This window comes from Plodia interpunctella, chromosome 12 (assembly GCF_027563975.2).
Source record: "Plodia interpunctella isolate USDA-ARS_2022_Savannah chromosome 12, ilPloInte3.2, whole genome shotgun sequence".
Lineage (NCBI taxonomy): Eukaryota > Metazoa > Arthropoda > Insecta > Lepidoptera > Pyralidae > Plodia > Plodia interpunctella.
Genome location: NC_071305.1, coordinates 9,266,926 through 9,292,719, shown reverse-complemented (window position 1 = coordinate 9,292,719; position 25,794 = coordinate 9,266,926). Strand labels below are relative to the sequence as shown.

Genomic DNA, 25,794 nt, shown 5'->3' with positions numbered 1-25,794 from the left:
ATGAAAGAAGATATTTTTTCTATTTTTGTAACTTTTTGTTTCGACTGGTGATGGAAGGCAGGCTGGGAACAATTTTTGGAAATGCTGTTTGTGTCTATTGACTGTCTCCGTACGATATTCACGGGATGACAATATTCCTATTATAGGGCGGTAATCGCACGCCGCACTACGGCGCTTCCTTGGCGCTTCTATCTATTCGTGTTTCTGCGACCTTTTTTTTCCAAATGTCATCGTGTAAAGTCATATAATTTTACGATTGCGCTGAACTTTAGCGTTTTTCTCAACAACAGACCGAGCAATCGCAAAAATTTATCGCTTCGAGAAACGTCGCCATTCATCTTATTGCAATGAGGGTACGTGTGCGATGAATTCGACAACACAATTTGTGTTTCATCTTTAGCTTCGACATAACATAGTAATTTTAATATTAACTAAATGCATTCATCGCTAAATAATTTTACCTATGAGAAAAGAAATTTGGATTGTCTGTTGCTCACACAGGTATATTGTGAATTTGTTTTTATTTGTTTCATTCATTTGTTTCTTTCATTTGTTTCATTCATTTGTTTCATTCATTTGTTTCATTCATTTGTTTCATTCATTTGTTTCATTCATTTGTTTCATTCATTTGTTTCATTCATTTGTTTCTTTCATTTGTTTCTTTCATTTATTTGTTTATTAAAAAAAAAGAAACATTTCGGGTATTTTATTATATTAACTTCCTTATTTGCTCTTAGATTAAAAAATTACGAACCATGTTGCAGATATTATCATCATAACTGTTCACATGACATGTAAGGGTTTTAGGTAATGCCTACAATACATATATATCCTTAGGTACATATTATAAGATAAAGTCTTCTGCCGCATCTGTCCGTCTGTTCTCAAACTCAAAAACTACAGCATGGATATTCATGCGGTTTTTACTAATAGATAGTGTGATTCCTGAGTACGGTTTAGGTGTATAATTTGTTGTTTTTACACGAGCAAAGCCGGGACGGGTAGCTAGTTTAGGAAAATCTAGAAGCGCAATTTTAGCTTAAACATCACTTCGAGCGATCTCATCGCATGAGCTGTACATATATATTTTATCTATGCATGAGCCCTTTGCCTTACGGTGTTTACGACTAAAATAACACTTTGTAAACCTTAAACAAACAGGTTAGTACTTATTTAACGAAGATTAACAAGGCTCGAGGCACTCGAGCATTCCTTGAGAGTCGGCCTTATGCAAAAATTGTGCAACTACTTGTATATGCCAATTTATAGGCAGACGATAAAATTGCAGGACTGTGCTACCATACTACTTTAAAGCTGCCGCGTCTGTCTTTCTGTTCGCAATAAACATAGAAACGGAATTGCACGGAATGTTTTACGGTTTTCACTATTAGATTGTGTGATTTCTAATAAAGGTTTAAATATAATGTTATAAACAATAAAGATCATTCATTCATACAGCTTTAATCCAAAATGAGAAATAGTTGATTGACCAAAAATATAACCTTTGGGACTAGCTCAAGAGTTCTTTAATGTATTATTGGTGTTAAAGGATACCAAGTTAACGATAATGGCTTATAGATAAGAGTGGGTTGCACCAGTTAACTTTTACGTTAACTTTAACCTGCGCAGAAGAACGCAAAGTACGGTATTTTGTCTAAACGTCAGCGGCGCGCAGGTTAATGTCAATGTAAAATTTACTATAGCAAATCAACATTAAGTCTGATTATTTAAAAGTCAGTGACATATAACAAAAAATGTCAACTTGTTAAATTTACAGATTAACAGATTTTTTTTCTGACTGGCTCTCAACCCACGCAATTTTACAATCATGTACTATAAATCACACGTTATATTCGCAAATGAAAAGGGAAAACATTACAAAAATAACGAACACATTATGCGAGACAGTTTTGAAATCGAAAGGCTAAATAACCTCGAGGACACACAGTCGAAAATAATTGATTGATTACCGAATTTAAAGCCTGTTTATACCTGGAAGTTAGCTTAGCTTTCATATCTTGGACAGACGCAGCTAAAGTAAAGTTCTTGCCACTGCCAACCTGTCAACCGGGAGGTCCCGGGTTCGATCCCTGGTCGGATCATGATGGAAAATGATCTTTTTCTGATTGGCCCAGGTCTTGGATGTTTATCTATATGTACTCGTATATGTATTTGTTATAAAAAAAAAAGCATCGTTGAGTTAGTATCCCATAACACAAGTCTAGCTAGGGGCTAGCTCAATCTGTGTGATTTGTCCTGATATATTTATTTTCATTTTATTATTTGAAATTTGAGATTGATGTTGTCATTTGAGAGAAATATTAATATGAATGGTTCTAGTATTCACATAATACCAATATTTGTTGGTATAAAGTCTTCAAAGAGACTGGATCTTGAAATATTAGTTAAATAAAATACTGTTATTTTTTTTTTTCTCTTTAATAAATTGCTAAAGCAAAGGAGAACTTGATTTATTTTATAAACTGACAGAAAAGTAACATAAACTAAATTTAGTAACATAAATTTTACTTCCATCCTACAAATATTATAAATGCGTAAGTCAAAATTAACCGGATTAGTAAGTATATTATTTTAAAATCAAAATTTCATTTATCTTGGGTGTCCGAAGAACAGTGTACGTTGAGTACTTACCTACTTAAACAATATATAATGTGTTGGGATCTTGTCCAATTCCAAAGACTGCTGTTTATGTTTTTTTATTTTTATATTAATTGGGACACACATATGACAGAGTTCGTAGCCGAAAATTTTCTTTTTTAGAAAAACAACCTTATAAAAAAAAAAAAATTACTTGTGTTGCCAGTAATACAATGAACTTAGCTGTAGTTTACCCTATATACAACAACAAGGAGTCTTTCAAAAAGGGCGTGAAAAGATTTCAGGGTACGATTTTGTCAGTCACAATTTTGGTTTGGTGGTACAGTTAACGTAGGTTAACTGTACCACCAAACCAAAATTGTACAGTTAACGTAGGTTAACTGTACCACCAAACCAAAATTAAGCGGTCATAGTACCGCTTTCCTTCGGGCTGGTTTTTTGTGCTATAAAATACAGTTTGGTTTAGCTTCGCTTGCTATGCGACTATGCCTTTAAACGCTTGTTCCCTTTTGAAAAAGGTGAGAATTTTAATTGTGCATTACTCGATGAAATAAGAGCGTAAAACCGCGGGAATTAATTAACCTATTTATAGGTTAATTAATTTAAATAATTTTAGTTTTAATTAGTTAAAACAATATATTATGTACAATTCTAATTTTATGTTTATAATCCGAATTTTGCAGTAAAGGACTAAGAACTGAACTGAAAGTAATAAATGAAGTGAAAGATTTTTTCTTTTTTTTTTAAATAATAAAACTGTTTCTATAATAAGTCATATTAAATAAACGTATTTTTGCGCCGCTGCGTCACGGAAACAGTGCTCCCGCGGGAATTTCGGAAATAAAAAGTAGCCTATGTGTTCTTCCAGGTTATATTCGACCCGTGTACCAAATTTCACAATAATCCGTCCAGTAGATTTTGCGGGAAAGAATATCAACACTTACACACATACATCCTCACAAACTTTCGCATTTATAAAATTAGCAGGATTTTGTTTGTTTTCGAGTGAGTCTTCCCTAATAATAAAATAAAAAAATCACAAGTCTTAAAATCAAGCCATTTATATATTTAATCACATTTAAATATACTCATTAAAACTACTCGTGTCATTCACAAGTACTCATTATGAATATTTTAATTAATATAAAAAACGGTAGCTGTTTATACATACTGTGTAGACTATAATTATAAGTATCGGCGAATAAACTATAACTCGGCACGTAATTAAATTAAAAAGAAGTTCTATTTAACTGTTCAATTCAAATAGTTGTCGAATAATTATAGGTTTAACTTATAAAAAGTAAATGATTTATGTAGGTTGATGCGAAATCTCTATTATATTTTAATGCTAAAAAACGTTCTAATGTTGAAACATAAGACAGACTGCCTGGGATATTTTAAACTGCGGGAACATTATAAAATTACGACCCGTATTCGCACGAAGACTACAAAACTTTGGGATTAAATTGTCTACATAACAGTGAAAACTGCATCAAAATCCGTTGCGTGGTTCATAAGAAGTAAGCTTAGAAACAGGTAGACGCCTTGGGCGGCTTCCTGTACTAGTAGAAGTACAATAGGAACTAAAATATTTACTTAAATATCGTATTTTAATTTTTTTTACTAGCGAAGTCAATTCTCGCTTGTCAATTAAGTCAGCAACGACCAAACAATTAGCCAGCAATTAGGTGACCGTGTAATTTCCAGACACGCGGTACATTTGCAACATTAACCGCAATTAAAGTCAGTAAAACCATGGTTAAATTCTTATCTGTCAGTTTGTCACTGATTTACGCGTTAACTATCCATTAGAGCTTTAACAGACAATAGATATAAACAACAGTTTTTAATAGCTTTGAGTGGAAGTTCTATTATAAGTATTCGGTGCTTACTTGTTTTCAAAAATAGCTTATATTCATCTATTGGAAACATTAATTTCGTTTTTAAAATATTTATGTCTTTTGGATTTATCTTTACTGTAGAAAAAAAAATAATGCCTTTGTCATATGAATGCATTACTCTCTGTTACATACACCGTTCCATTTCACAAAAACGTTCACACAACTTGCAGGAATCAATGCGAAATATGTTATTATGTATCTGGAAAAAATGGTGGTGGTGGGATTTTTTGGAAAAAAAAAACTGAGAATTGGTACAATATTTTGCAATAAATATACTACACTTGTCGTTGGTTGTCTTAGAAGTGTTCACAAGCAAACCTTTTAAAGATTTGAGGTCAGTATATGTGTTTTGTGACGGCTCAATAAACTGCGCGATTGATATCGTGTTGAGACGCTATTAGACCTATCAATATTTATCACTTTAGCGACTTCGCCACGTTGAAGTTATGAAAAAAAAAATCATAGAAATTCTAGATAAAAGAATCATAGAAATTCTAGATAAAAGAATATTTTAATGTAAAAAATAGCAATTTCCATTCATTCAACAAAAGTTCAATGCAAAAATTACTAAAATATTATCTTAAGTCGTATTATTGGAAAAATATTGCTTTCAATAAGTGTAATAACAGCTATCAAGAGAGATAAGCTCACTGCGGTGCAATATTTGTTACGAAGATTGCTAAATGAATATGCTGTTCGTGACTACAGTAGAATACAGTATTTTTAAAATAATTCTGTTCAGACAAAAATACAAGTATTTTTCCTTTATGATAACAAAAATGATATTTTGAAATATCCGCCACATGCTTCGTCAAATATTTTGTTAATCTAACAGCCCCCAGCGCATCATACCTGGCTCAAAAGTTCCCATTATACTGGCTGCATTGCCCCGCTGTATCGCGATGCAGATTTTTTGAGACAGATACGATACAGAACGCCTAACGCCTATCATTTAGCCTTTCTGATACCCTGCGACCTAATTCTCCAATAAATTTTTTCGCCTCAGCCCCCCAAACACCCGTGGTCTCAAATGCTACCGGAACAAAAATATATGATGGTTTTAGTATTTGGTATTTAGCATGTTTCTGTTTAGCCGCATTGTCCGCTGCTGACCCCGCCTCGAACAGAATCTCTGATATGAGAAGCGGCAAACGTACTTACACACGTTCCGTCCCAAAGCAAACATCGTCCCTTATGCCAGGGAACCAAAGTCAAGCCATCGGGACGCTTGCCATTCGTGCGACTTAGTCCAGGTGGTCCTTGCGTTCTGGCAAGGAACATTTGCACTTACCTTAGCCCTGCGAATTATATCATTAAGCGCATGATGTCTGGAAAATCTACCAGCACTCTTCAAGCAGCTAAGCCCATGACGTCCCACAGAATCTATAGACGCTCCACAGACACATCGATGTGGTTCACATATGTCACATCCTATTCTAAGAGCAGCAGCTATACGTAACGAATTGTCGTCCATTAACGTGCCAATTTGGGGAGACGGTACGGTGCATGAAGCCATGCACCTGATTCGGGAGATAAAGCTGCCATTGGTCTGGCCAAATCAACGTTGGAACTTCTACTCATTATATCATTAATTTTAAATTTGGCCAGCATATCATCCCATTTCCTCTGCACATGTGGTAGATCTGGAATACTCTGCTCAAGGAATCCCGCCACTCTGCCAGTGCCTCCTCCACATATGGCAAAGATATCTCGCCACCATTTTGAGACAACAATCGAGTGACTAGACTCTTTACCCCATGTGAAGAAGCCAAAAAAGCTGGTAGCCCCGTCTCTTGCACCCCAAATACCCCGAGACCACCATGTCTAACTGGTAAAGCAGGTTGTTGCCACTGACTACCATTCAGGCTTACGTTTAAAATTGATTCCAGAATGTGTTTAATGGTGGAGTCCAAATTATTGGCTTCGGAAGGAAATAGCTATACTGGAGCTGTTTTCAAAGTGTAGGTCTACTTAGGCATAGAAAGGTAGCTCAAGAATAAAGTTAACGCTACGTGTGCGGAAAGAGCCTTCAGAGTAGCTTCTGACTTTAAAATAACTTCATGTTTGTCTTTGATGGCAGTAGGAATGGCATCAGCAAAAACTGGAGCACCCAATAGTCTAAAATTGCCTTTATCAATCAATCTCAAACGCGGCAGTAATTTCTGGAAATTATTAAAATTCAATGAACTAGGCTGGAGAGCATTTTGCTTCATTCAAGGGCATTCTGTTCATGGCATAAATGTTCGGAAGGTGTCATTAAAATTCTTATATCTGTGACTAGTTTGTCTATTCGTAGAACACTGAATATTTATTTCCGTGAAGGACAAAGAATCTATACATATAATATAACTGTAAGTGTGCTGTGATTGTACATAGGAGATATTGAAGCAAAATAAATATGAGAGGTCTTTATAATAGAAGCTAATATATGTATTTTTTTTAATTTTTGTCTGTCAGTCAGTCTGTATGTTTGTTCACGCATCACATAATGGAATGGATGGAATTTTTTACAGTTGTATAGCGGAAGGTCTAACTTAAAATTTGATATAGGTAGGCTTCATCGCGATACGTTGCTTAAAACCCCGAGATATCGATTAAGCTTAGATCAGAGAGAGAGGATAACTATTAAGTAAGTAGTAATAATGAATTATAATAATATAAACATAAATTGATAAATATTTAACATTTAGTTAAAAAACATCTTTCTTGATTCTCCTTTAAAATATACGTAAATAATTTTTGCCATTACCTTTTCCATATCCATTAAAACTTGTCGTAATCGATATGAAAATTATATATAGGTACGTAAGTAATTTATCAAGTTGATAGGTTCCCATGATGCATCGGCGGGGCTTCAATTAGTTGTGATATTGTATGACATGTTGCCTTGCCACCACCTGCATTATTTGTAAATACGATTATGTTGCCTAATTAGGGGGGATTATTGAGTGGTCTGATCTGTTTATGTACTCCGTGTGATTATCTTCTTAAACTGCGTTTCAGGCGTCTTGGAGCAAAATGTCCTTTTCTCACAAGTCCCTTCTAATAATGCGGCAGCCGTTAATAAATTTGACTAAATATTTGTTTTTTCTCCCAATGTCCCTTCTAATAATGCGGCAGCCGTTAATAAATTTGACTAAATATTTGTTAATTAGTTAACTAAATAATTTTGAACTTTTGCATTGCATTATTGCATGAAATCAATTAGTTACTATATGCTTGATTACTTGTCTAGATTCAAATTCAAAACATTTATTTCCATTCATATTACACATCAGTTATCTTAGCACTAAGCACACGTTTACAGATCATATCTACATTGGTTAAACATTCCAGCACTTTTATAATTGTAACACTATGCATTCTTATGTATGATTTCATTGTTTTGCAAAAATCTTTCGAAAAATTACGTTATATAAACAAAAATGACGAACGAAATCATAAACGGCAACCTTATACAGGGTTACTGGTATTTAACGCATTACCTTCCAAAGGCGCATAAGGTACATAGAGACTAACATCTTTTGTTCTACGACTTTTGTCTAAACATAATACTCGTAAATACAAAAGCTTTCCTTTTTTTAGTTTTAATGTCGTTTCTATAAAACGTTAACGCTACATAACGCTACTGTACTATCTCGTGTTGTTTGGCTATTACATTGAGTTAAGATGTATAGAATCGCAAATTAGATTGATTTTTTTTCTATGGAAAAAAAAAACTACGAATCACGAAAACTCGTAGAATAAAAGTTGCTTGTTTAGATGTACCAGAGTAGTCTTTAGGAGGTTATGCGTTTGATATCAGTAACCCTGAATATTTAACGGAGCCCTTTTCGTTCACCTAGAATCGTGAAAGTAAAAAGAATTTAAGTTGATAAAATTCGATATCAATTTTCCATCGCGCGTACCAAATTGGTGGTGACTACGGATCAGGTGAAGTTATCCGTAGTCAAACTGATGTGACTACAGATGAATTAAACAAATTTGTGTGACAAAACGATGTCTCACGGTACAATAAATAATAGACTGACAGACTAATTATTCCATAAGGTTCCATTTTCACCTTTTGGGGTAAAAATACTCGTAGTAGATTGCAATATCTATCGTAAAGACAAAAAGTGATAATTTGAGAAAAAATCTTATTGTTCTTTATCGCGTTATGCTTTTCGTTTTCTGTGTATGCGCCTCGCCATAAGATTATACTGCGCCATAAATGAGTGGTGACATGTCACTCGACCACCCATCGTGCGTGTGCGCAGTGGAATATCGATGAGGGGTATATTGTATGCGATTGTATGATTTGTGATGATCTACATGGATGCGCGCTTATCGCGTCTAACGTCTGGCGGTTATATTATTCCAGAACTATAAAAACATGGGATACAAAAAAATTCAATTAAAAGCGTATATATTTTTCCTGAACACACTATTGTTATATTTATATCATTAAAGAATACGAGTAGTTTGTAGCGCCGTCGCCGCTTCTTCCTAACTTTTGTTAATTTTTGATTAAGTAATTTAAATATTTTCGTTACCACGCGATCAGATTGCGGTCCTATTGTTGTTCAATTGTTTTTATTATCTCCAGGATCAAAGGGATAAACACATTTTTGGGAAATATTGAATTTCAATCAACTTCCATTTATATATAGACCGATTAATTGCTAAACTCTCAAGAACGAGAGAGAGAGGAACGCTAGCAATGGCCACATGCGGCGCAACATTCAGACAACGTACTGAGCTGTGGGTCGACTAATTACATAGTTGCATGTGACTACGAATATTGATAACTACATTTGTTTTTCTTGATTAAAATGTGCTGTAAGTTTATGCCTACCTTTTTTATTGTATCATTTTTGTACCCTGGTGTGAGGATGAATTGACTGCAGTCGGCGGAATGGTAGAAAGCGGCGGCAGTTGGCACAATTTCAAACATTTCCTTGAAACAAAGATTTATTGTACACACAGTAGAAATCTCGTTAGAGTCTAAGACTTTTTGACTATAAAAAGACGCGACGATTGTTATTAAATTACGTGATATCCATCGAGAGAGAAATGATTTGATAAAATATCTGCGACCATTGCTTATTATGAAATGTTATATCTTGTTTTTATTAATTATGCTGATAGTGGATTGTCTCGTAAAAAGACTTTAGTTGTTTAAAGACATTAGTTTAATAAAATTAATTAAATCATGTCATTTTAGGCATAATAAAACAGATTAAGGGTTTTAAAATTATAAAAAAGAGAATTCCTTCCAGTTTTTAAACGTTATTGGACGGGTGCAGTGCAAGGCGTGTGAAGGTTGCAATTTCGTATGTGCACAGCATATGTAATATCTCAATATGTGGGATGAAAAACAAACTTACCTTTTTGGGGCTTTGCATGCATTGATGCATTGGAGACATTGGACACAGTCGCCATATAAATATGAAAAGCTCGATATTTCTACCAATGAAGTAACACTTCACATGGAAATCATGAATGTAATGTATGAGTTTCCTAGGAATTTTCTTGCTTATTTGACTTCTACTTTTTATCTCAGAACTCTTACATCCCCGGCAAATCCCCGGGGCTTAACTAATTCTCATTTTGAAGAAAAACATATTTTTTATTTATTTACTTTTGTACAACAAAGAAAAATCACATATAAATCACAATTTATGAAGCTATGGTTTTATTCTTGTAGCAGAAATCAAAAAGCGTGAAGCAATACATTGTGGAAAAACTTCAACGTTGAATAAACTTACAAATCAAATCTTTATAGCCCAATGTACCTTGAAAATGTCACACGTAGCTGTTAAATGAAAGAAGCGGTTATATTTACGAACTATTGTCATTTAAATTAAACATAGTAATTGAGTGAAGACGTCATCGCCTATTGTGAATCATAGATAGAGAAAATTATGTGGACATAAAACATCGTAGGATAAGAAGTGAAGTTACTATGTACACGTGTTCTGCGCTAATAAGTTGTATTAATTAGGTACTTTAAGTACCATGGATGTGTAGCGTTGAATGCTAATGGTACATATGTAAAAGAAAACTAAAACAGTTTTTGCAATAAATGATTGTGTGTAGAAAATGTTTGCAATTTAAACAGAAACTAAAAGCTGTCTTTTTAAAATTCACAAACTAAACAATGATTTTGTATTATTACTCAGCGCATTAAATTTTAATGGTAATTAAAATGGTACAGTGCTGACATCTACAGCGAATCTCAAGCGAAAAACACAAAGCTTTGGCTCTATACGACTTTGTGATGCGGCCATAAAAAAAAATGCGGGCTACTAAAATGACGTCGCCTCATTGCCGCAGCGTCACGCCGCCAATGTCGCGGGCATCTTCCACTGAGCTGACGTGTCCGCCGTCTCCTGACTTATCGAGACATCGGGGAATATCACCTGACTTATCCCTGAGTTTACGAAGACCTTTAAGCCCTGATTTGTTAGAACGCTACAGACCTTTATCACCTGACCTGTCTAGACGATCACGCTCTCCAGGAAGACAGAGGTCGTTAATGGAATCTTTGCTGGTGGCAAAAATGGAGGCGTTAAGTACAGGGAAGCTGATTAGGACGGATTCCATGGATAGTTGCAGCAGTTTTGGCTCGATGTCGTCGTTGCCCAGTGACGTGTGTAGGTGTGACGACTGTCTGCTCGGGATTGCGGACTTTTACATGCCGAGTCCGGTGGAATCGATGCGGACGTTGAAAAAGGTATGCTTTTGTTTAATTTTGAATTGTAAGTTAACAACACATTATTATATTGCAATTAAAGACCACAGGAGGTCCAATTATTGTTAGTATTTGTTGTTAAACATTAATTAATTGCAAATTATTTAGTTTTAATTATTAGTTTTTATAGTCTAGTCCTCTGATGCCTTTGAAAGTCTTTTTCTTTTGAATATTTATTTATTTATTTAACTTATGTCTTTATTACTGAATTTCTGTGGGATATAATTGTATTTAATCCTTTTATGATCCTGTCATATTAAATCGCACTATAATTAAGTAATTTACACCGAAGAAGCAACAAACATACACACTACTGGGGTATTATTTAATCTGTGATACACACTGATAACTTTCGCGCGCTTATAAATTACGTCGCTGGCGCCATCTATACTAAGAAGCCACCATGTTGTAAAACCGCATCACCACTCGATCTAAAGATCGACGCTTGCGCATGCTCAGCTGTATAGTTCATTATGCGGTCGGTAGATGTCTACAATGTTTTATATGCACTATCGGCAAACAGTTCGCCAAACTTTGGCGGATTCCGCACACATTGCTGGTTTTTCATTGCCTACGTAATGTCACGAACATCGCGTATTTCATAGTTTTAGCCGAGATAAAATGTTGCCATTACTTAATTTACCTTATGCCGGGTACATACTATATCCGAATTCAGGAAGATACCAGCTATGTATGCCGAATCCGCCAGTTCGGCGAATTATTCCGATAATGTATAGGTATACCATTTAAACATTTAAAAATGAACCTCTTTCAGTAAAGAAAGCTTTCAAAATGGGAGTTTTATCTCTAGAATGTTTACCACTCCATAGTCCTCATTTCCAAAGAAATATTACTAAAGGTAGGTTGCTCAGCTGATTCTTAAAAATCCTTACTAATTATAAAACAAAATCCTCTACCGCGTCTGCCTGTCGCTGTTCACGATAAACACAAAAACTACTGCACGGATTTTCACTAATAGTGATAGTGTGATTCCTGAGAAAGGTTTAGTTTAATAGTTTATTGTGTTTTTATCCGATTGAAGGCGGGACGAGCCGCTGGTTTAATTATATATTGTTATTTTCAGGTAATTCAATGTTGATATAAAACCGAGCCGTAACATTATTTGGTAAGAATAACATTTATTTTTAGCCTACTTTCATATTAATTGTCCGAAGAAAAGTGATTTTATTTTTCAGGAAACTAACGTTTTTATGTATCTATAGTTTAATCGTACGAAGTATATTCTCTCCGGAACGATCGCTCTCGTTTTAATACAAGTTTATGTGTTAGACAAATTAAAAAGCCCCCTACATTAAATTCGTTTCGTTACAACTTTTGAACGGCTAAACTGATTTTGATCAAACATATCTAAGAACCACCGCATATAAATTAGCTATTCAATAGAAAAAAACCGCATCCAAATCGGTTCCCGTTGATGAGCTACGGTGCTACATACACAGACAGACAGACAAACTTAGTGGTCAAACTTAGAGCTCTCTTTTTGCGTCGGGGGTTAAAAATAAACAAAATGAAATCAATTTAGCTCTGTGTTGAGTTAGTTGTTTTGAATATACTTCAATACTATCAAGTTATCTAAATTCGATATAAAAATATTTAATAATATTGTTTACATTTTAGTAACAGATTCGAAGTTATTTTCTTTGATCATAAGGTTATGACGTCAATGTAATGTATTAGAATGCAACGCGAACCATCGTTTTATAGAAAGACAATAAATTCACCAGTCGTACCACCATCGGTCACGTTTTATAAATTCCAAAATCTCTCAGCAAAGTGTACAATCAGTAAATTCTCCTGCAAACTTGTGATAATCAATCAATTACCTGTGGATAGGTACAGGAAGATTGTAACATTGTAGCGACGGCGACGATGGTTAGATTTTTCAATACAACATGGAGGTCCTAGGTTCGTATACCAGCGCGGGCAAATATTTGTACATGCGATTGTAACTCTGCGTTTGTTACCCTTTTCCGCGATACAAACTTAGTGCTTAGTATAGACCGTTGAGTGTTGTCATGAGTAGCCGCGCGGTTCTGGGTATATATAGCCTTTCAAAATCTATGCAAGGTGGTTGAAGCCGTTTTGATCAATTTTTAATTAAACGAATGATTCAAAGCATTTAATTTTTGACGACCTCGGTGGCGCAGTGGTAAAGTTCTTGGCACTGAACCGAGAGGTTCCGGGTTCGATCCCCGGTCGGGTCATGATGGAAAACGATCTTTTTCTGATTGGCCCGGGTCTTGGATGTTTATCTATATATATATTTGTTATAAAATATAGTATCGTTGAGTTTACTAACTAGTAAAAGTACTTTGGGGCTAACTCAATATGTGTGGTTTGTCCTCATTTATTTATTGAATAATATCCGCTGTGCTAGTGGGGCAGTACAATAAACTGTAACTAATTACAATTCAAGACGAAATTAAGCTGAAATTGTTTGACGTCATCCGTCACATCAGGATGCCGTGCGGGCGGTGTCTGCATTTAGTAGGTACCATTAATTCCGTACGTTTAGTTAAATAAATAATTACATATGGAAATGACGATTTAGGACCAGACATAGGTCTTAGATCTATGGGTATTTTTCCCTAGTTTGCGAGTCGTTTTTGAAAATTCGAGTACAAATATATACATAAACATAACGTTTAAGAACTTATTACTTGTGGACCGCGGCTCCGCCCGGGGTTACAAGTGGCTTATATAACTCTTCATCCTATATTATATCGTCACAAAAAAATCTCATTAATTAATTCGTCATTTTGACGTAAAATAAGGACAAAATATTTGATATTCTACAACGTGGAAATTTTGCGAATTTGTCATAAAACAATTATGCTTCTACCAATACCTATTAGTTTTGAATTTACAACAACAAAGTACATCATTTCATGTAATCCAGACGTTGCAAATTAATCCTAAGATTTCCTTGCCATAGACAATTTCTAATTTGCCATGGATTACCGATGACATACGGTGAACGCCAGATTTATAAATGACTAGCTTTTGCTCACAACTTCGTATGTGAGTAAATATCCGTGTTTCCCATGGGAATTTCAGGAAATCCCTTCTTAGTGCTCATCTAGACTGTCCTAGGAACCTACACACCAAATTGCAGCTTTCTACGCCCAGAAGTTTCGGCTGTGCGTTGTCAGTCAGTCAGTAACACAAGAGTTTTATAAAAAATAAAATAAATTCGCTTCACATGAAGGTCTATATAGGTAGGGTAACTTGGTGTGCGATTACTGTACACATTTTTTTCATTTAATATATATATATATAATTTGTTTTGACAAATTTACATGTTCGTCATTACCGATCACACCACCAACAGAATATTAATAAGGCAATAACGTAATTCATCAAAATTTCAAATAAACCACATGTCACAAATCAAGACAGACGTTGCCATTATCCATTGTCCTATATTCATTGACCCTATGTCTTAATGACTGTTAATTAGTTTTTACAATTTCATGTTTGTTCTGTCTGAATTTTATGTGAAAAAGAAGTTTTATAAGCACTAATGACTCTACCAAGCAGGCAAACAGGCGTGTGGCTTAACTGATGGCGAGTGGTCACCACAGCCTATCAACGCCTGCAACACCAGAGGTGTCACAGGCGCGTTGCCTAATTTGTGTCCTAGGATATTTTGCCACAGTGCCCTGTGATCACACCGCCTCTCTCGCCCTTCAAACCGGAACACAACAATGCAAGCACTGCTGTTTGACGGCTGATATAGATGAGAGTGAGGTACCCATGCAGACGACCTTTATACCAAAGTCTACATCTGATTATTCTGCAAGACTTTTCCCTCCTATGGTGGACAAACGGTAGGACACAATGGGAATAGACATTAATTAAAAGTGATTTACGCACGGAACTCTACATGCTCTGATGGACTGACGTTAACAAATTTGACAACATTTAAAATTAAACCTTAACTCAACTGAACAAATACCATATTCAAACAAAACAGTTATAACGCCAGGTATAAAGTACCTTTAGAAAAAGCAACTGTAATACAATCGTGAAAAGGGATTAATTCCAGTAAACGCGGGAATCACGTCCTATGACGTCATCGGATGTGCCATGCGCGCGCGCGTCATTCATACGTCATTCCTTTCTCTTTAGGCTTTCTACGACCATTTTCGGGATTCTTATTGGCTCGGCATGAGATCTTGTAGCTGTCATTTCATATGACAATACCATATTGGTACTGATCGATTTATTTGTTATTACTTAACTTGACAATTTTTGACAAATATGGACATGAAATGTGAACTGAGTAGCATTTCACATCGACCCGTTATTTAATCAAGTGATTAAGTGGACCATATTGATTGGAGGTTTATGTAAAGGATAATTAAGTAGATGTTTAATTAATGTCAGCCAGTTGACTTTTGATTCATTGATCAGTCTATATTTTTAACCAGTTTTAAAATTACACAGGGAGTTGGTCAGTTGGGTCAATTTATAAATATAGTTTTTTGTGCACACTTACACCAAACTATTGCTTAGTTGCGGTCGTGACCTGCGAACTCGGCTAAATTTGTGAGGAACGACACGAGGCCACTGATACTGCATTGTCTGTAGCGTTATAGGTACAGGTCTTTCAGTGTACTATAATACCACCTGTGCAAGCAAATAAGAAGTGTTGTGTTCTTATCCGCCTGAACCTTGTGAAATGTGGAAATAAAAAAAAGCCAAACAAGTTGAAGATTCGGCTTTACAACCACCTGCCCGACGTGATCCCTCCTTGACAATGCTACTGTTGCCTATTAGATGCTTTAGCTGTGTGTCTCTTAGTCGCCTCATACGACATCCACGGGAGTGGTAGTCCTATTCTAGGGCGGAACCACACGCCACGTTTTTTTGTATTTATTTATTTAGCACGTACCGAGCGATGCCGCGGGCAGCTGGTGTGTAAATATTTAAAGATTCCACTCATGTTATGCGGAAAATATGATAATTGTAAAGGCTGTAGTAACTCAAATTGGCGCCTGTTTAAAAGACGTGATGAAATGTCGATGAAATTGCATCCGAAACGGCTCAATGCCTCGAATTATATTTAATCACAGTTAAGTGCCAGTTTTCGGGAGTATACTCCCAGTAGAAACATTTTATTAGATACTGGCACAATAAATTTTCCAAAAAGTAAGGGAATAATATTTTGAAAAAAATAGTTTTTATTTTTTATTGTTTCTTTTATCTCGTATTTCAAGTTCAATACCGTGGTTTTTAAACATCAGACACTTTTTCACAGCAGTTTTGGATGACGAATAGAGCATATATAAAAAAAAACTTAATAACAAAAATATATTTTTTCACTACTTCCGACTTTTGTAAGTTAGCTGTACAGCTGATCGGACTGAAATGTCAAAATTTTTTATTCGCATTTTTTTTTGCAAATAGCTGTATTTTGTGTCTTTTTGGCCAGTGACTTTTGTACCAACTAATATTGTTCTAGTAGTCAGATATTAGTAGTAGTAGACCAGTATTCTGAACAACATGAAATGAAAAAAAAAACTGTTATTTAACATATGTATGAGCATCAAACTCAAACTTAAAACTCAAAATATTCTTTATTTTTCTCTACAATCCTAGTTGTACGATAGACAGATATTTGTACATATTGTACGTACATGGTAGATTTTAATAATCAAGATTGTGAGAAACTGGTGTCTGAACTGAGCAGAGCTTGTATCTCAGTACACCAGCCTCTCCCCGCTAGGAGTATCGAACTAACAGTCATATATGAAAAGACCCGAAGTTTGTGATACCCTCAGAATTTAACATGGTGCGTGTTTTGGTGTGAAATTATATCGAAGACGCACCATTAAAGGTACATTCCGTAATAACTTAAGTTACTGTGTGAAATGTCACGGTAACTATAGTGTTTTACACATTAACTTGGTATGCTTGCTATGGCTGTGTTTTTATTTTATATTTGACTGTTTGCCCTGCGGTCTTTGGAATTGGAGATACAACTTTTATTTTATTTATTCATTCAAATTTTTATATTTTTAATAATGATGTAAATTCGTCCTCCTAATTTTTAATATATGTATAAGACCTATATTTGTTAATTGACGTCCTTGGAGAAAAGACTGCGGTGAGGTTTGTTGCGCCGCTTCTTCTTCACCTGCGCTTTGGAAGCCGGCAGTAGACTTAGTTTAAGTAATTTTTTTGACGTCAATAAGTGATGTATATCATCCTAAATTGAATAAAGAATTTTGAATTAGAATTTGGTCGCCATTATCGATTAGTATGTACATTTCTAATTTATTTTCAAAAAAGTCCGGCTTAAATCAATATTAATATTAAAATTGCGAAAATGTATATGTCTGTCCCGCTTTTATAATCCGCGGACATATTTTGATTAAATTTGGTACGTATGTAGTTACAGACTTACGTTCAAAAATAAGCTATTTTTTTCTTCAAAAATCAATCCCCGAATGACGAATGACTATAATGGGGGGGGGGGTGAAAATTTGTATGAAACTCGTGTCTGTTCCGCTTTTAGCTTATCGCTATCGCTAATTCACGCGGCTGAAGCCGCGGGCGAAAGCTATCTATATATCTATATAGGTATTATGAGTGAGTTTTGTTTGTTTGTCCTTCGTTCACGTCAAAACGGACCATTGAATCCGGTTTACGAAACAACGAATGTACACATATTTAATTTGTGATGTTTTTCGTTTTTCTATAAAGTTACAATGATTTCTTGTCTCTATAGCCAGGGTTTATTTAAGGCTATTTTAACCAGGGATATAATGTTTGTTACTTATTCCCAGACTAAGTAGGGTCAGTATAAACTATGTATGTACGAAAGACATAACCTTCAATTTTGTGCAGTTGAGAAAACCATCTCCTATAGTTGTTTCGCTGTGGAATCACGACCACACAACACACAACCTGCGTCATACAGAGTTTAGCGAGTTTACGCTAATTGTTAATTCGGTCTATTTTGCATGAGGGCTCGTGTAAGCTACATTAATAACTATATAGATACTTGTGGGTGCATAAGTAAATATTTACTAGTTTTTCATTTGTCTTTTTTTTTTCGAGTGTGTTAATTGTTAACACTTGTATCAGATTGTTATTCAAGTCGCCTAAAGGCATTTCACTATGACATTTACAACCACCTACCCCGTCTGGTGGCAAGTAATAAATACACATTAGTGAACTTAAACTGTCAACCAGTGTGCCCAGGTCTTATCATGTTTTCTTTCACCGGAAAGTGGTGGTGTATGAAAATTATTATAATGAGTCAGATTAAACTATAATAAAAAAGTAGCCTATATCACACCAAAAGGTTTCGTCTATCTCTGTGCCAAATATTATCAAAATCGTCCCAGTAGTTTTTGAGTTTATTCAAAAACACAAATGACAAATTACCACTTTATGATATTCTGTAAAATTGCACCTTTGGCATAAATAATTTGTTTATACAGAAGCGGTGCTGGTCGAAGCCTGAAATCGAAAGGTCCCAGGTTCGAATCCTACTCGCGTCACATGAGTTTGTATACCAATCTGTATAGTAGTTTTCATCGACCACCACTTGCTTCCGATGAAGGAAAACATCGTGAGGAAACCTGCACACTGGTTGATTATTAACTTAAGTGTGAAATGGAGAAGGCAATGGCAAACCACTCCATTACTAATGCCAAGAAAATTGTTGCGTGTGTTTCATTCCACGTAATGACCACGACCCTCAGCCATGAGGAATACGACTATGAAGAGAAAAGAAGAAGGGAAATGCGTTGGGTTTGTAATTTTATTATTCATTCCGATTTTAGACAGAATATTATTTGAGGATATAGTTTTATTTTATGACGTTAGTTGTTTGACGTCAATAGTGATAATTAATACTGATTGCATCCTGTAAGGATACAAAACATTATCATGCCGAGATATTTATATTTAATCTAAATTGTATACTACGAAAATGATCTACACACGCAAGCGGGAAATATATTTCTAAATTAGGTATAAAATACAAATTTATCAAAAATAAACGCCATTAAAGACATTGTGACCAAATAGAATAATTTAGCAATTAACTTAATTTTTTGATCATAGTTCGAATATTATTTCGTCTTCCGTATATATAGCGTGGTTTGGAACGGGAAATTAATATATAAATTTCCCTAATATTGTTTATAAATAACACACAAATATCATGTTTAAACTGGGTGTTACAAAAAACATTATATACGTAAGAAGTGTTAAGATCCTTTTTACAAGCTTTAATTTAGTTTCACCTGTCGCGATGTATTCTTGTCTGTCTGTAATCAATCTTGCAAGTTAGATTTCTCCTACTTCCAGTTGTCCTACAGAGTTGAAATTACCCACGCCGCTTCAGTTTCCATGACAATGTATTATTATCATAAGCATGACCTGATGGTGCAGCTCGGATCGGCTCCAAACGTAGGAACTCCTCAACCGTTTACACCACGGTCATGGGTTTTTGTCAGGCGTTAAATACCATAAGATCTCTCTGACGACAATAAAAGCTTGTGACATTATTGTAAAAAAAAAATGTTTTGTCTACACTTCGCAAGCTCTTTTCGGCACGGGTATTCTATAAGTTACATACTTTACTATATACTATACTTAATATTTTTAAATCACTGATTTTAAACTAGAAAATAATAATATTTATACATATATTGGTACGTAACCATGAGGTTCAGACATAAATTTAAATATTTATCAATATTGATCGGTATATGATATCCAAAAATATTGGGGAAAACCAATTTGAAAGATTGATTTTGAAAGACGCGTCAAACTTGACTTACGTGTAAGAATTAGTAAGTGCATATTTTTTTATTCTATACCGATAGCATAAAATTGCATAATAACAATCTATTCTGGTCATGTCCTCTCAGTCTCCTAAGTAGTTAAAATACACATATAAAAATAAAAATTTCAACTGTTAGGTACATAGCATATTGAAACATGGCACTTTTGATATTCTCTATACTAATGACTTAACGGTCACCTGTGAAGGTCAATGAACCTTATGATTGCTATTTTCCATAACATTTCATCTCAGTCGTTCAAATGACATTGTTATTTCTCATTATAACGTTAAACATATTTCAAAACACAACTCCGCAATTGCTAACAGCTTAGAAATCGGAATAAATCATATTGGTAGATGTGATACTTTGTTTGGGCGTGTGGTTCCGCCCTAGAATAGAACCATTAGAACCTTCCGTCGATACTGTACGAGGTAAAGCGGTGAGAAGCTTTGAGAGCTGATAGTCAATATTCCAAAGGAATGCATTCCCAACGTCCAATCTCTAAAATTTAAAAGTTTACTTTTACACAGAAGTTTACTTTTGAACAGTTTTGTTTATTACATGATTAAGATTTTTCGGTCACATTAAAGTATTATAGATATACTTTTTGACTAAAAAATCCGTGAAATTTTATTTTTAACATAGAAAATAGTATTTTATTTGACTAGTTGGAGAATATTGGTCGATGAAAACTACTATACATGAGTCAGATTGGTATACAAACTCATGTGGCACGAGTAGGATTCGAACCTGGGACCTTTCGATCTACAGGCGGGCGTCTTAACCATTACACCACCACCGCTTCATTCGAAATAGCAACGGAGCTATTTTCAAAATTCCTTAATACTAAAAAATAATATTTGTATATTTATTTGTACTGTGTAGTAAGTACATTTACATATTTTCAAAATTCTAATATGACATAAAAAGTTTTAACTTTCATAAAAAATGTTTTTTAATGTGCCTAGCAATCTATTTTAGTATCAATTCAAGTAGCAGACACATGGAGCTCAAAGTCATCGTTATCTTCGACACAACAACGTATTTGACCTCAGGAGTGTGCAAAATTGCATAAGTTCTGACGCGAAAGTCAACAAAACCAACATACAAGAATGCACGAAGATGACGACAAGAGGTACCTAGACATTATGAACTAATGGAGGTTCGAGTTGGGTTGCATATGAAAAAAAGTCTTTAAAATGCTGTGTTTGATTAAAGTTTCAAATTTATCAAATTTTGTATTAGAAAATTAGATATATCTGAAACTTCGTGCAGACGCGGCATAGGCATTAGAGGTTTCATGGTGAGATAAATATGACTCCTTCTAATGAGTGCAAAGCTTATGGAAAAAAATAAATTGCTGATGAATCAAATTTATATTTTTTATGGCATGTGACAGCAAAGCAGACAGGGATATCACAGGAGCGTTGTCGGCTTTTCAGTAAGTTGTTATTTTGCACGCAAACCACTTTTTCAGAGCTAAAAGTTTGACACACAAAGTCAAACACATAATTAAAAACATTCGAACCTTTGCCCGTCAAAATATAAACATGTCTAACTGAATTCTACAACAATTTAGAATGATAACATCTATAATTATCTGCTGCACTAATTAGACATCTGCTGACGGTACTATCACGCTTATCTGTTGCGTATTACAGGCATAGAGCCGCACGCGCACGCTGTGCCGCCGCCAGTGCTCGTAGAGTCTTCGGCACGGCCGCCCGTGCGTCGCGTTGTGACGTCTTGTGAACCATGTCCTGCCATAGGGCCAGTGCTACAGTGTGACAATGCCTGAGTGTACCAATCAATTCACCTTCACTATACCTATCATAAGATACACAATGGATAATGAAGATAGATCGGAGGAGCGACAGCAGCCGATATCGAAAAAAATGTCTTTGCTCACACCAGTTAAAATCGAAACCCCTGATAATGGAAGACGCATGTCTGAACCAACCAAATATTACATTCCCCCTCAATGCAGCAATAGACTATCTCCTAGAAGCGCACGGAAAAAAGACTCCCGCAGAAATTCCAAGACAGATTTGAAAGATGAATCTCCACCTAAAGAGTTTGGACCAAAGCCGTGCAATTGTGAAGATTGCCGTGCATCAAGTCCATTGCCTCCCGGTTACGGACCACAGACTTTATCCCCTGGTTATGATCAAATGAAAAGTTCGTTACTCGAAGTGCCGTGGACTGAGGACTATACTGAGGCTTCGAGTGATGATTTAAGTTCTGAATGGGACTCCGACGTGCCCGAACCGCCTCCGCCAACTCAAAAGGTAATTACTGCTAAAGGTTTAGATGACCCTGTGAACAGTGTTTTAGATAACAACAAAGCTATTATTACTGTGATAAGTAATTACTAAGTTGTATTTCATAGTACGTAGAGATGAGAATAACTAATTTCATAGCCATCTTCGTTATCTCTGTAGATGTTAATTGCTTTTAAATGTACATTAAGGTCATAAAGCGACGTTATTTACGTCACAAAAATCATAAATAGCTTGTGAGTGTGAGTGAAAATAACATTTTAGTCTGGTTTCCAATAATTACTAATGAATGCGTCTAATCACCCTGAGCGGTTCTTTATTAGGCCACCGCAATTTATTTAAATCTGCAAATGGATATAAAGACAAATTGCAACAACTCTCACATTACCGGTTATATTCTTTGGAATAAAACTGCATACTTTTATACCATCTTGGTCTCGTTGATAATTGAAAGATGTTACAGAAAGTTCCTTATTTTACACCTTCTGCTCTGTGAATAAATGTTACATTCATGCTTTAATAAAATCAAAATAAATAAATATGTATAGACAAATCCCACAGATTGTGTTGGCCCCAAAGTACGTCCGAGACTTATGTGCTATTAACACAACGAAACTATATTTTATAACATATACATATATAGATAGACTATCAAGATCCAGGGTCTTAGATGATCTGAAAAAGATCATTTTCCATCTTGATCTGACCGGGATTGAACAAGGACCCCCAGTACGGCGTGATGACGACTAGGCCACGGAGGTCGTCAGAAAATTTTTAAATGCTTTTTAAAAATAAAAACAATAAAATATCATGCAAATAAGTTATATGGATATCATCTTTATTTTTATCATTTGAAACAATAGTCGCCAAAAACGGCTCAATGTATTTTCGTTTTGGATATATTACCGACGATTTGCAAGATAATTTTATGCCTTGTTGTCAAACATATGCTAAATATGGCATAAAAACAAAAGAACTATATCTTTTAATCTTAAGTTAATCCTGTTTCTATCTTGAGAACACGCGTTTTTCTAATCTCAAGCTAATGCATATTTACTAGCCGTGTCTATTGGTTTGGTCTGAGTACACAAAACATTTACATTAAACACATTAACTAGGACAGTGGAATATTTCGATACAATAATGGCTAGAATAAGAATGGGCATTTGTATAGTATTAAAATGCGAATTACATCACAAAAGACTAACGTGGCTTGCATTCGTCAAGGCTAAATGTTTGGCAACTAAATTGGTGATGCCCTTTATATATTGATTGAAAATGCACAAATACATTGTGCCTACGACTACTAAACTGTATCTGATGACGTTAAGTCTAAATGAAAAGAAGTACGTAATTTATCCATTTCTCGATTAGAAGTGTCAAAGCCATCAAGAGTACTTATGTATTTAGTCGTGTAATTATTTTTACTTATTGCAAAATAATAAGTCATAAGACTGCCAGGTTGAAGTGAGACATAACTACTTTTGATTTCACTAAGTTATGGATTTTGGTTGCATACATTGAAACAATGCATCCTCAGTTTTAAATGAACTCCCGTGTTTATTAGACGTATCTTTTTTGTTATCATTTACTCTTAATATGTCTGTATTTATTTACACTCAGGAGTTCATTCGGTTCATGAGCTTCTACGTGACTTAAGACTGTTTTTTTTTTTCATTTAATCTCTACTAATGATAAGCGTAGCACTGCTTGAGAACATTCAAGATTTATATCACATCAACAACTAATTATTTAGGTATATTTTTACTCGAAGCAATTTCAACGACTAACTCTTGAGCAAGAGAGATCTAATCTCATTTCTGACCAAATGTCTTCATCAGATAAAATGTTTAGAGAATGTCGGTCTAATCAACGCTATTTGAAGTTGTTTATTGCTGTTTCAACTCGACTTTTGTCTGTTAATGATACTTGATGAAGTCTTTAAAAAGGTGTAAATTAGACATGTAGGTATATATCTAACATCTATATTCGTATTGGTGCTTTAACCAATACGAAGAATTAGATAGAAGTTGTTGATATCTGAAAAAGGAAAAGTTGAATCAATTTTAATAATCCTACATAAAATGTATTCACAGGTATAACCATTCATACATATACATACAAAATACATACAAAAATCAGAAAGAAAATATTGAAAAAGCGATTTCAAGAGAATAGGGTCATGTTAAGTGATTCTACTGATATGAATCCGACGGTGTTCTGTGATATTTTTTTTATTACATAGTAGGTACTGTCAAACGGCTATCGACCTAACTAAATTTCGTTGTAAATTAAGTGTTAAATCTTAGCATAGACAACCTTGCAACTGTAGTGCAGTAGACAATACTTTATTTTTCTATTAAATATAAAAAAAAAATAAAGCTATATATCCAAATTAATTGTAAATGTTATATTTCAAACTTTTATTTTGCACGTTGTGGAAGCACGTGTGTTATATGCGTTTTATTTTTACTCATCGTATTAGAAATATTATGATATCCATTTCAACTGGGTCAAAGTCGACCGAGTTCTCCGTTTAATTTTAACGCTAGTGAATGCAAATTATAATTGAACGTAATCGCAATCAAATTTAATGTATCCTTAAGTCTTATGTTTATATTTTATGTAATATTCATTTTTTGCTTTTACTTATTTCAATTCAGTTTACACTAACGTATATTAATATATATTTGTTCTCTTTATTTAGATATTTAGCAAACAAATAATCTATACATATAATAAAACTGTAAGTGAGCTATGTCTGTACATAGGAGATATTAAGAAAAATGTAATATGTTGCTGTTTTAACATTTGTATAGCGGATTATCTAACTTAAAATCTGGTATAAGTTTTATTGCGATACGTGTCATAGAACTCGAGATACTGATAATAAGTTATGAGCGGACGAACGAAACAAACGCGTGCGGAGCCGCGGACATAACCTGTAAAAATATACATCATCCTCACGCAAAGCCGACTGCTGGGCACAAACAATTAGAAATCTCGACTAGTTTGGGCACGTTTGATTCGTTCGTGTCTAACTAATTATATAAACACTCTTCATTAATTAAGAAATTGTATCATATCCGACCGATACTTGAATTTTATACAGCCGTTTATCGAACACCTAATCGTGTGCCAGAGAGCTTGCTCCCCAATATAATGCTACTTAATTAATTTCAAAATAAAATGGAATGTCGGGAGTTAAATGAGCGAATGGATGGGGCTGTGTCATTCTAGGCTTAGGTACTGCTATCTCGTCAATATGAAGGCTGATGGTCTACTGTGTGGTATATTAAGTTGTGTTGATATTATTTATTTATTATATTACACAGATAATGCTGTAATCCTTGAAGATGTAGAGCGGACAGTAATAAAATTGCAATCACAAACCCTATTTTATATTCTGTTTTATCGTTAACATAAAC

At 34.7% G+C, this 25,794-nt stretch overlaps 1 protein-coding gene across 5 annotated transcripts in view; it reads left to right on the top strand.

Moving 5' to 3' along the window:
- Positions 1 to 25,794, top strand: part of IP3K2 (Inositol 1,4,5-triphosphate kinase 2) — a 130,886-nt gene that overhangs the window by 66,487 nt on the left and 38,605 nt on the right. The window contains exon 2 of one of the 5 annotated variants that reach the window (XM_053752949.1): positions 10,288 to 11,238. The exons of 2 other annotated variants lie outside the window; for them this stretch is intronic. In XM_053752949.1, coding sequence (XP_053608924.1) covers positions 10,801 to 11,238 — 438 coding nt within the window. In that variant the 5' untranslated portion in view covers positions 10,288 to 10,800. Of the gene's footprint in view, positions 1 to 10,287; positions 11,239 to 21,764; positions 22,376 to 25,794 lie in introns of those variants that run through there. 2 more of the 5 variants (XM_053752950.1, XM_053752948.2) reach the window with 2 other exon arrangements.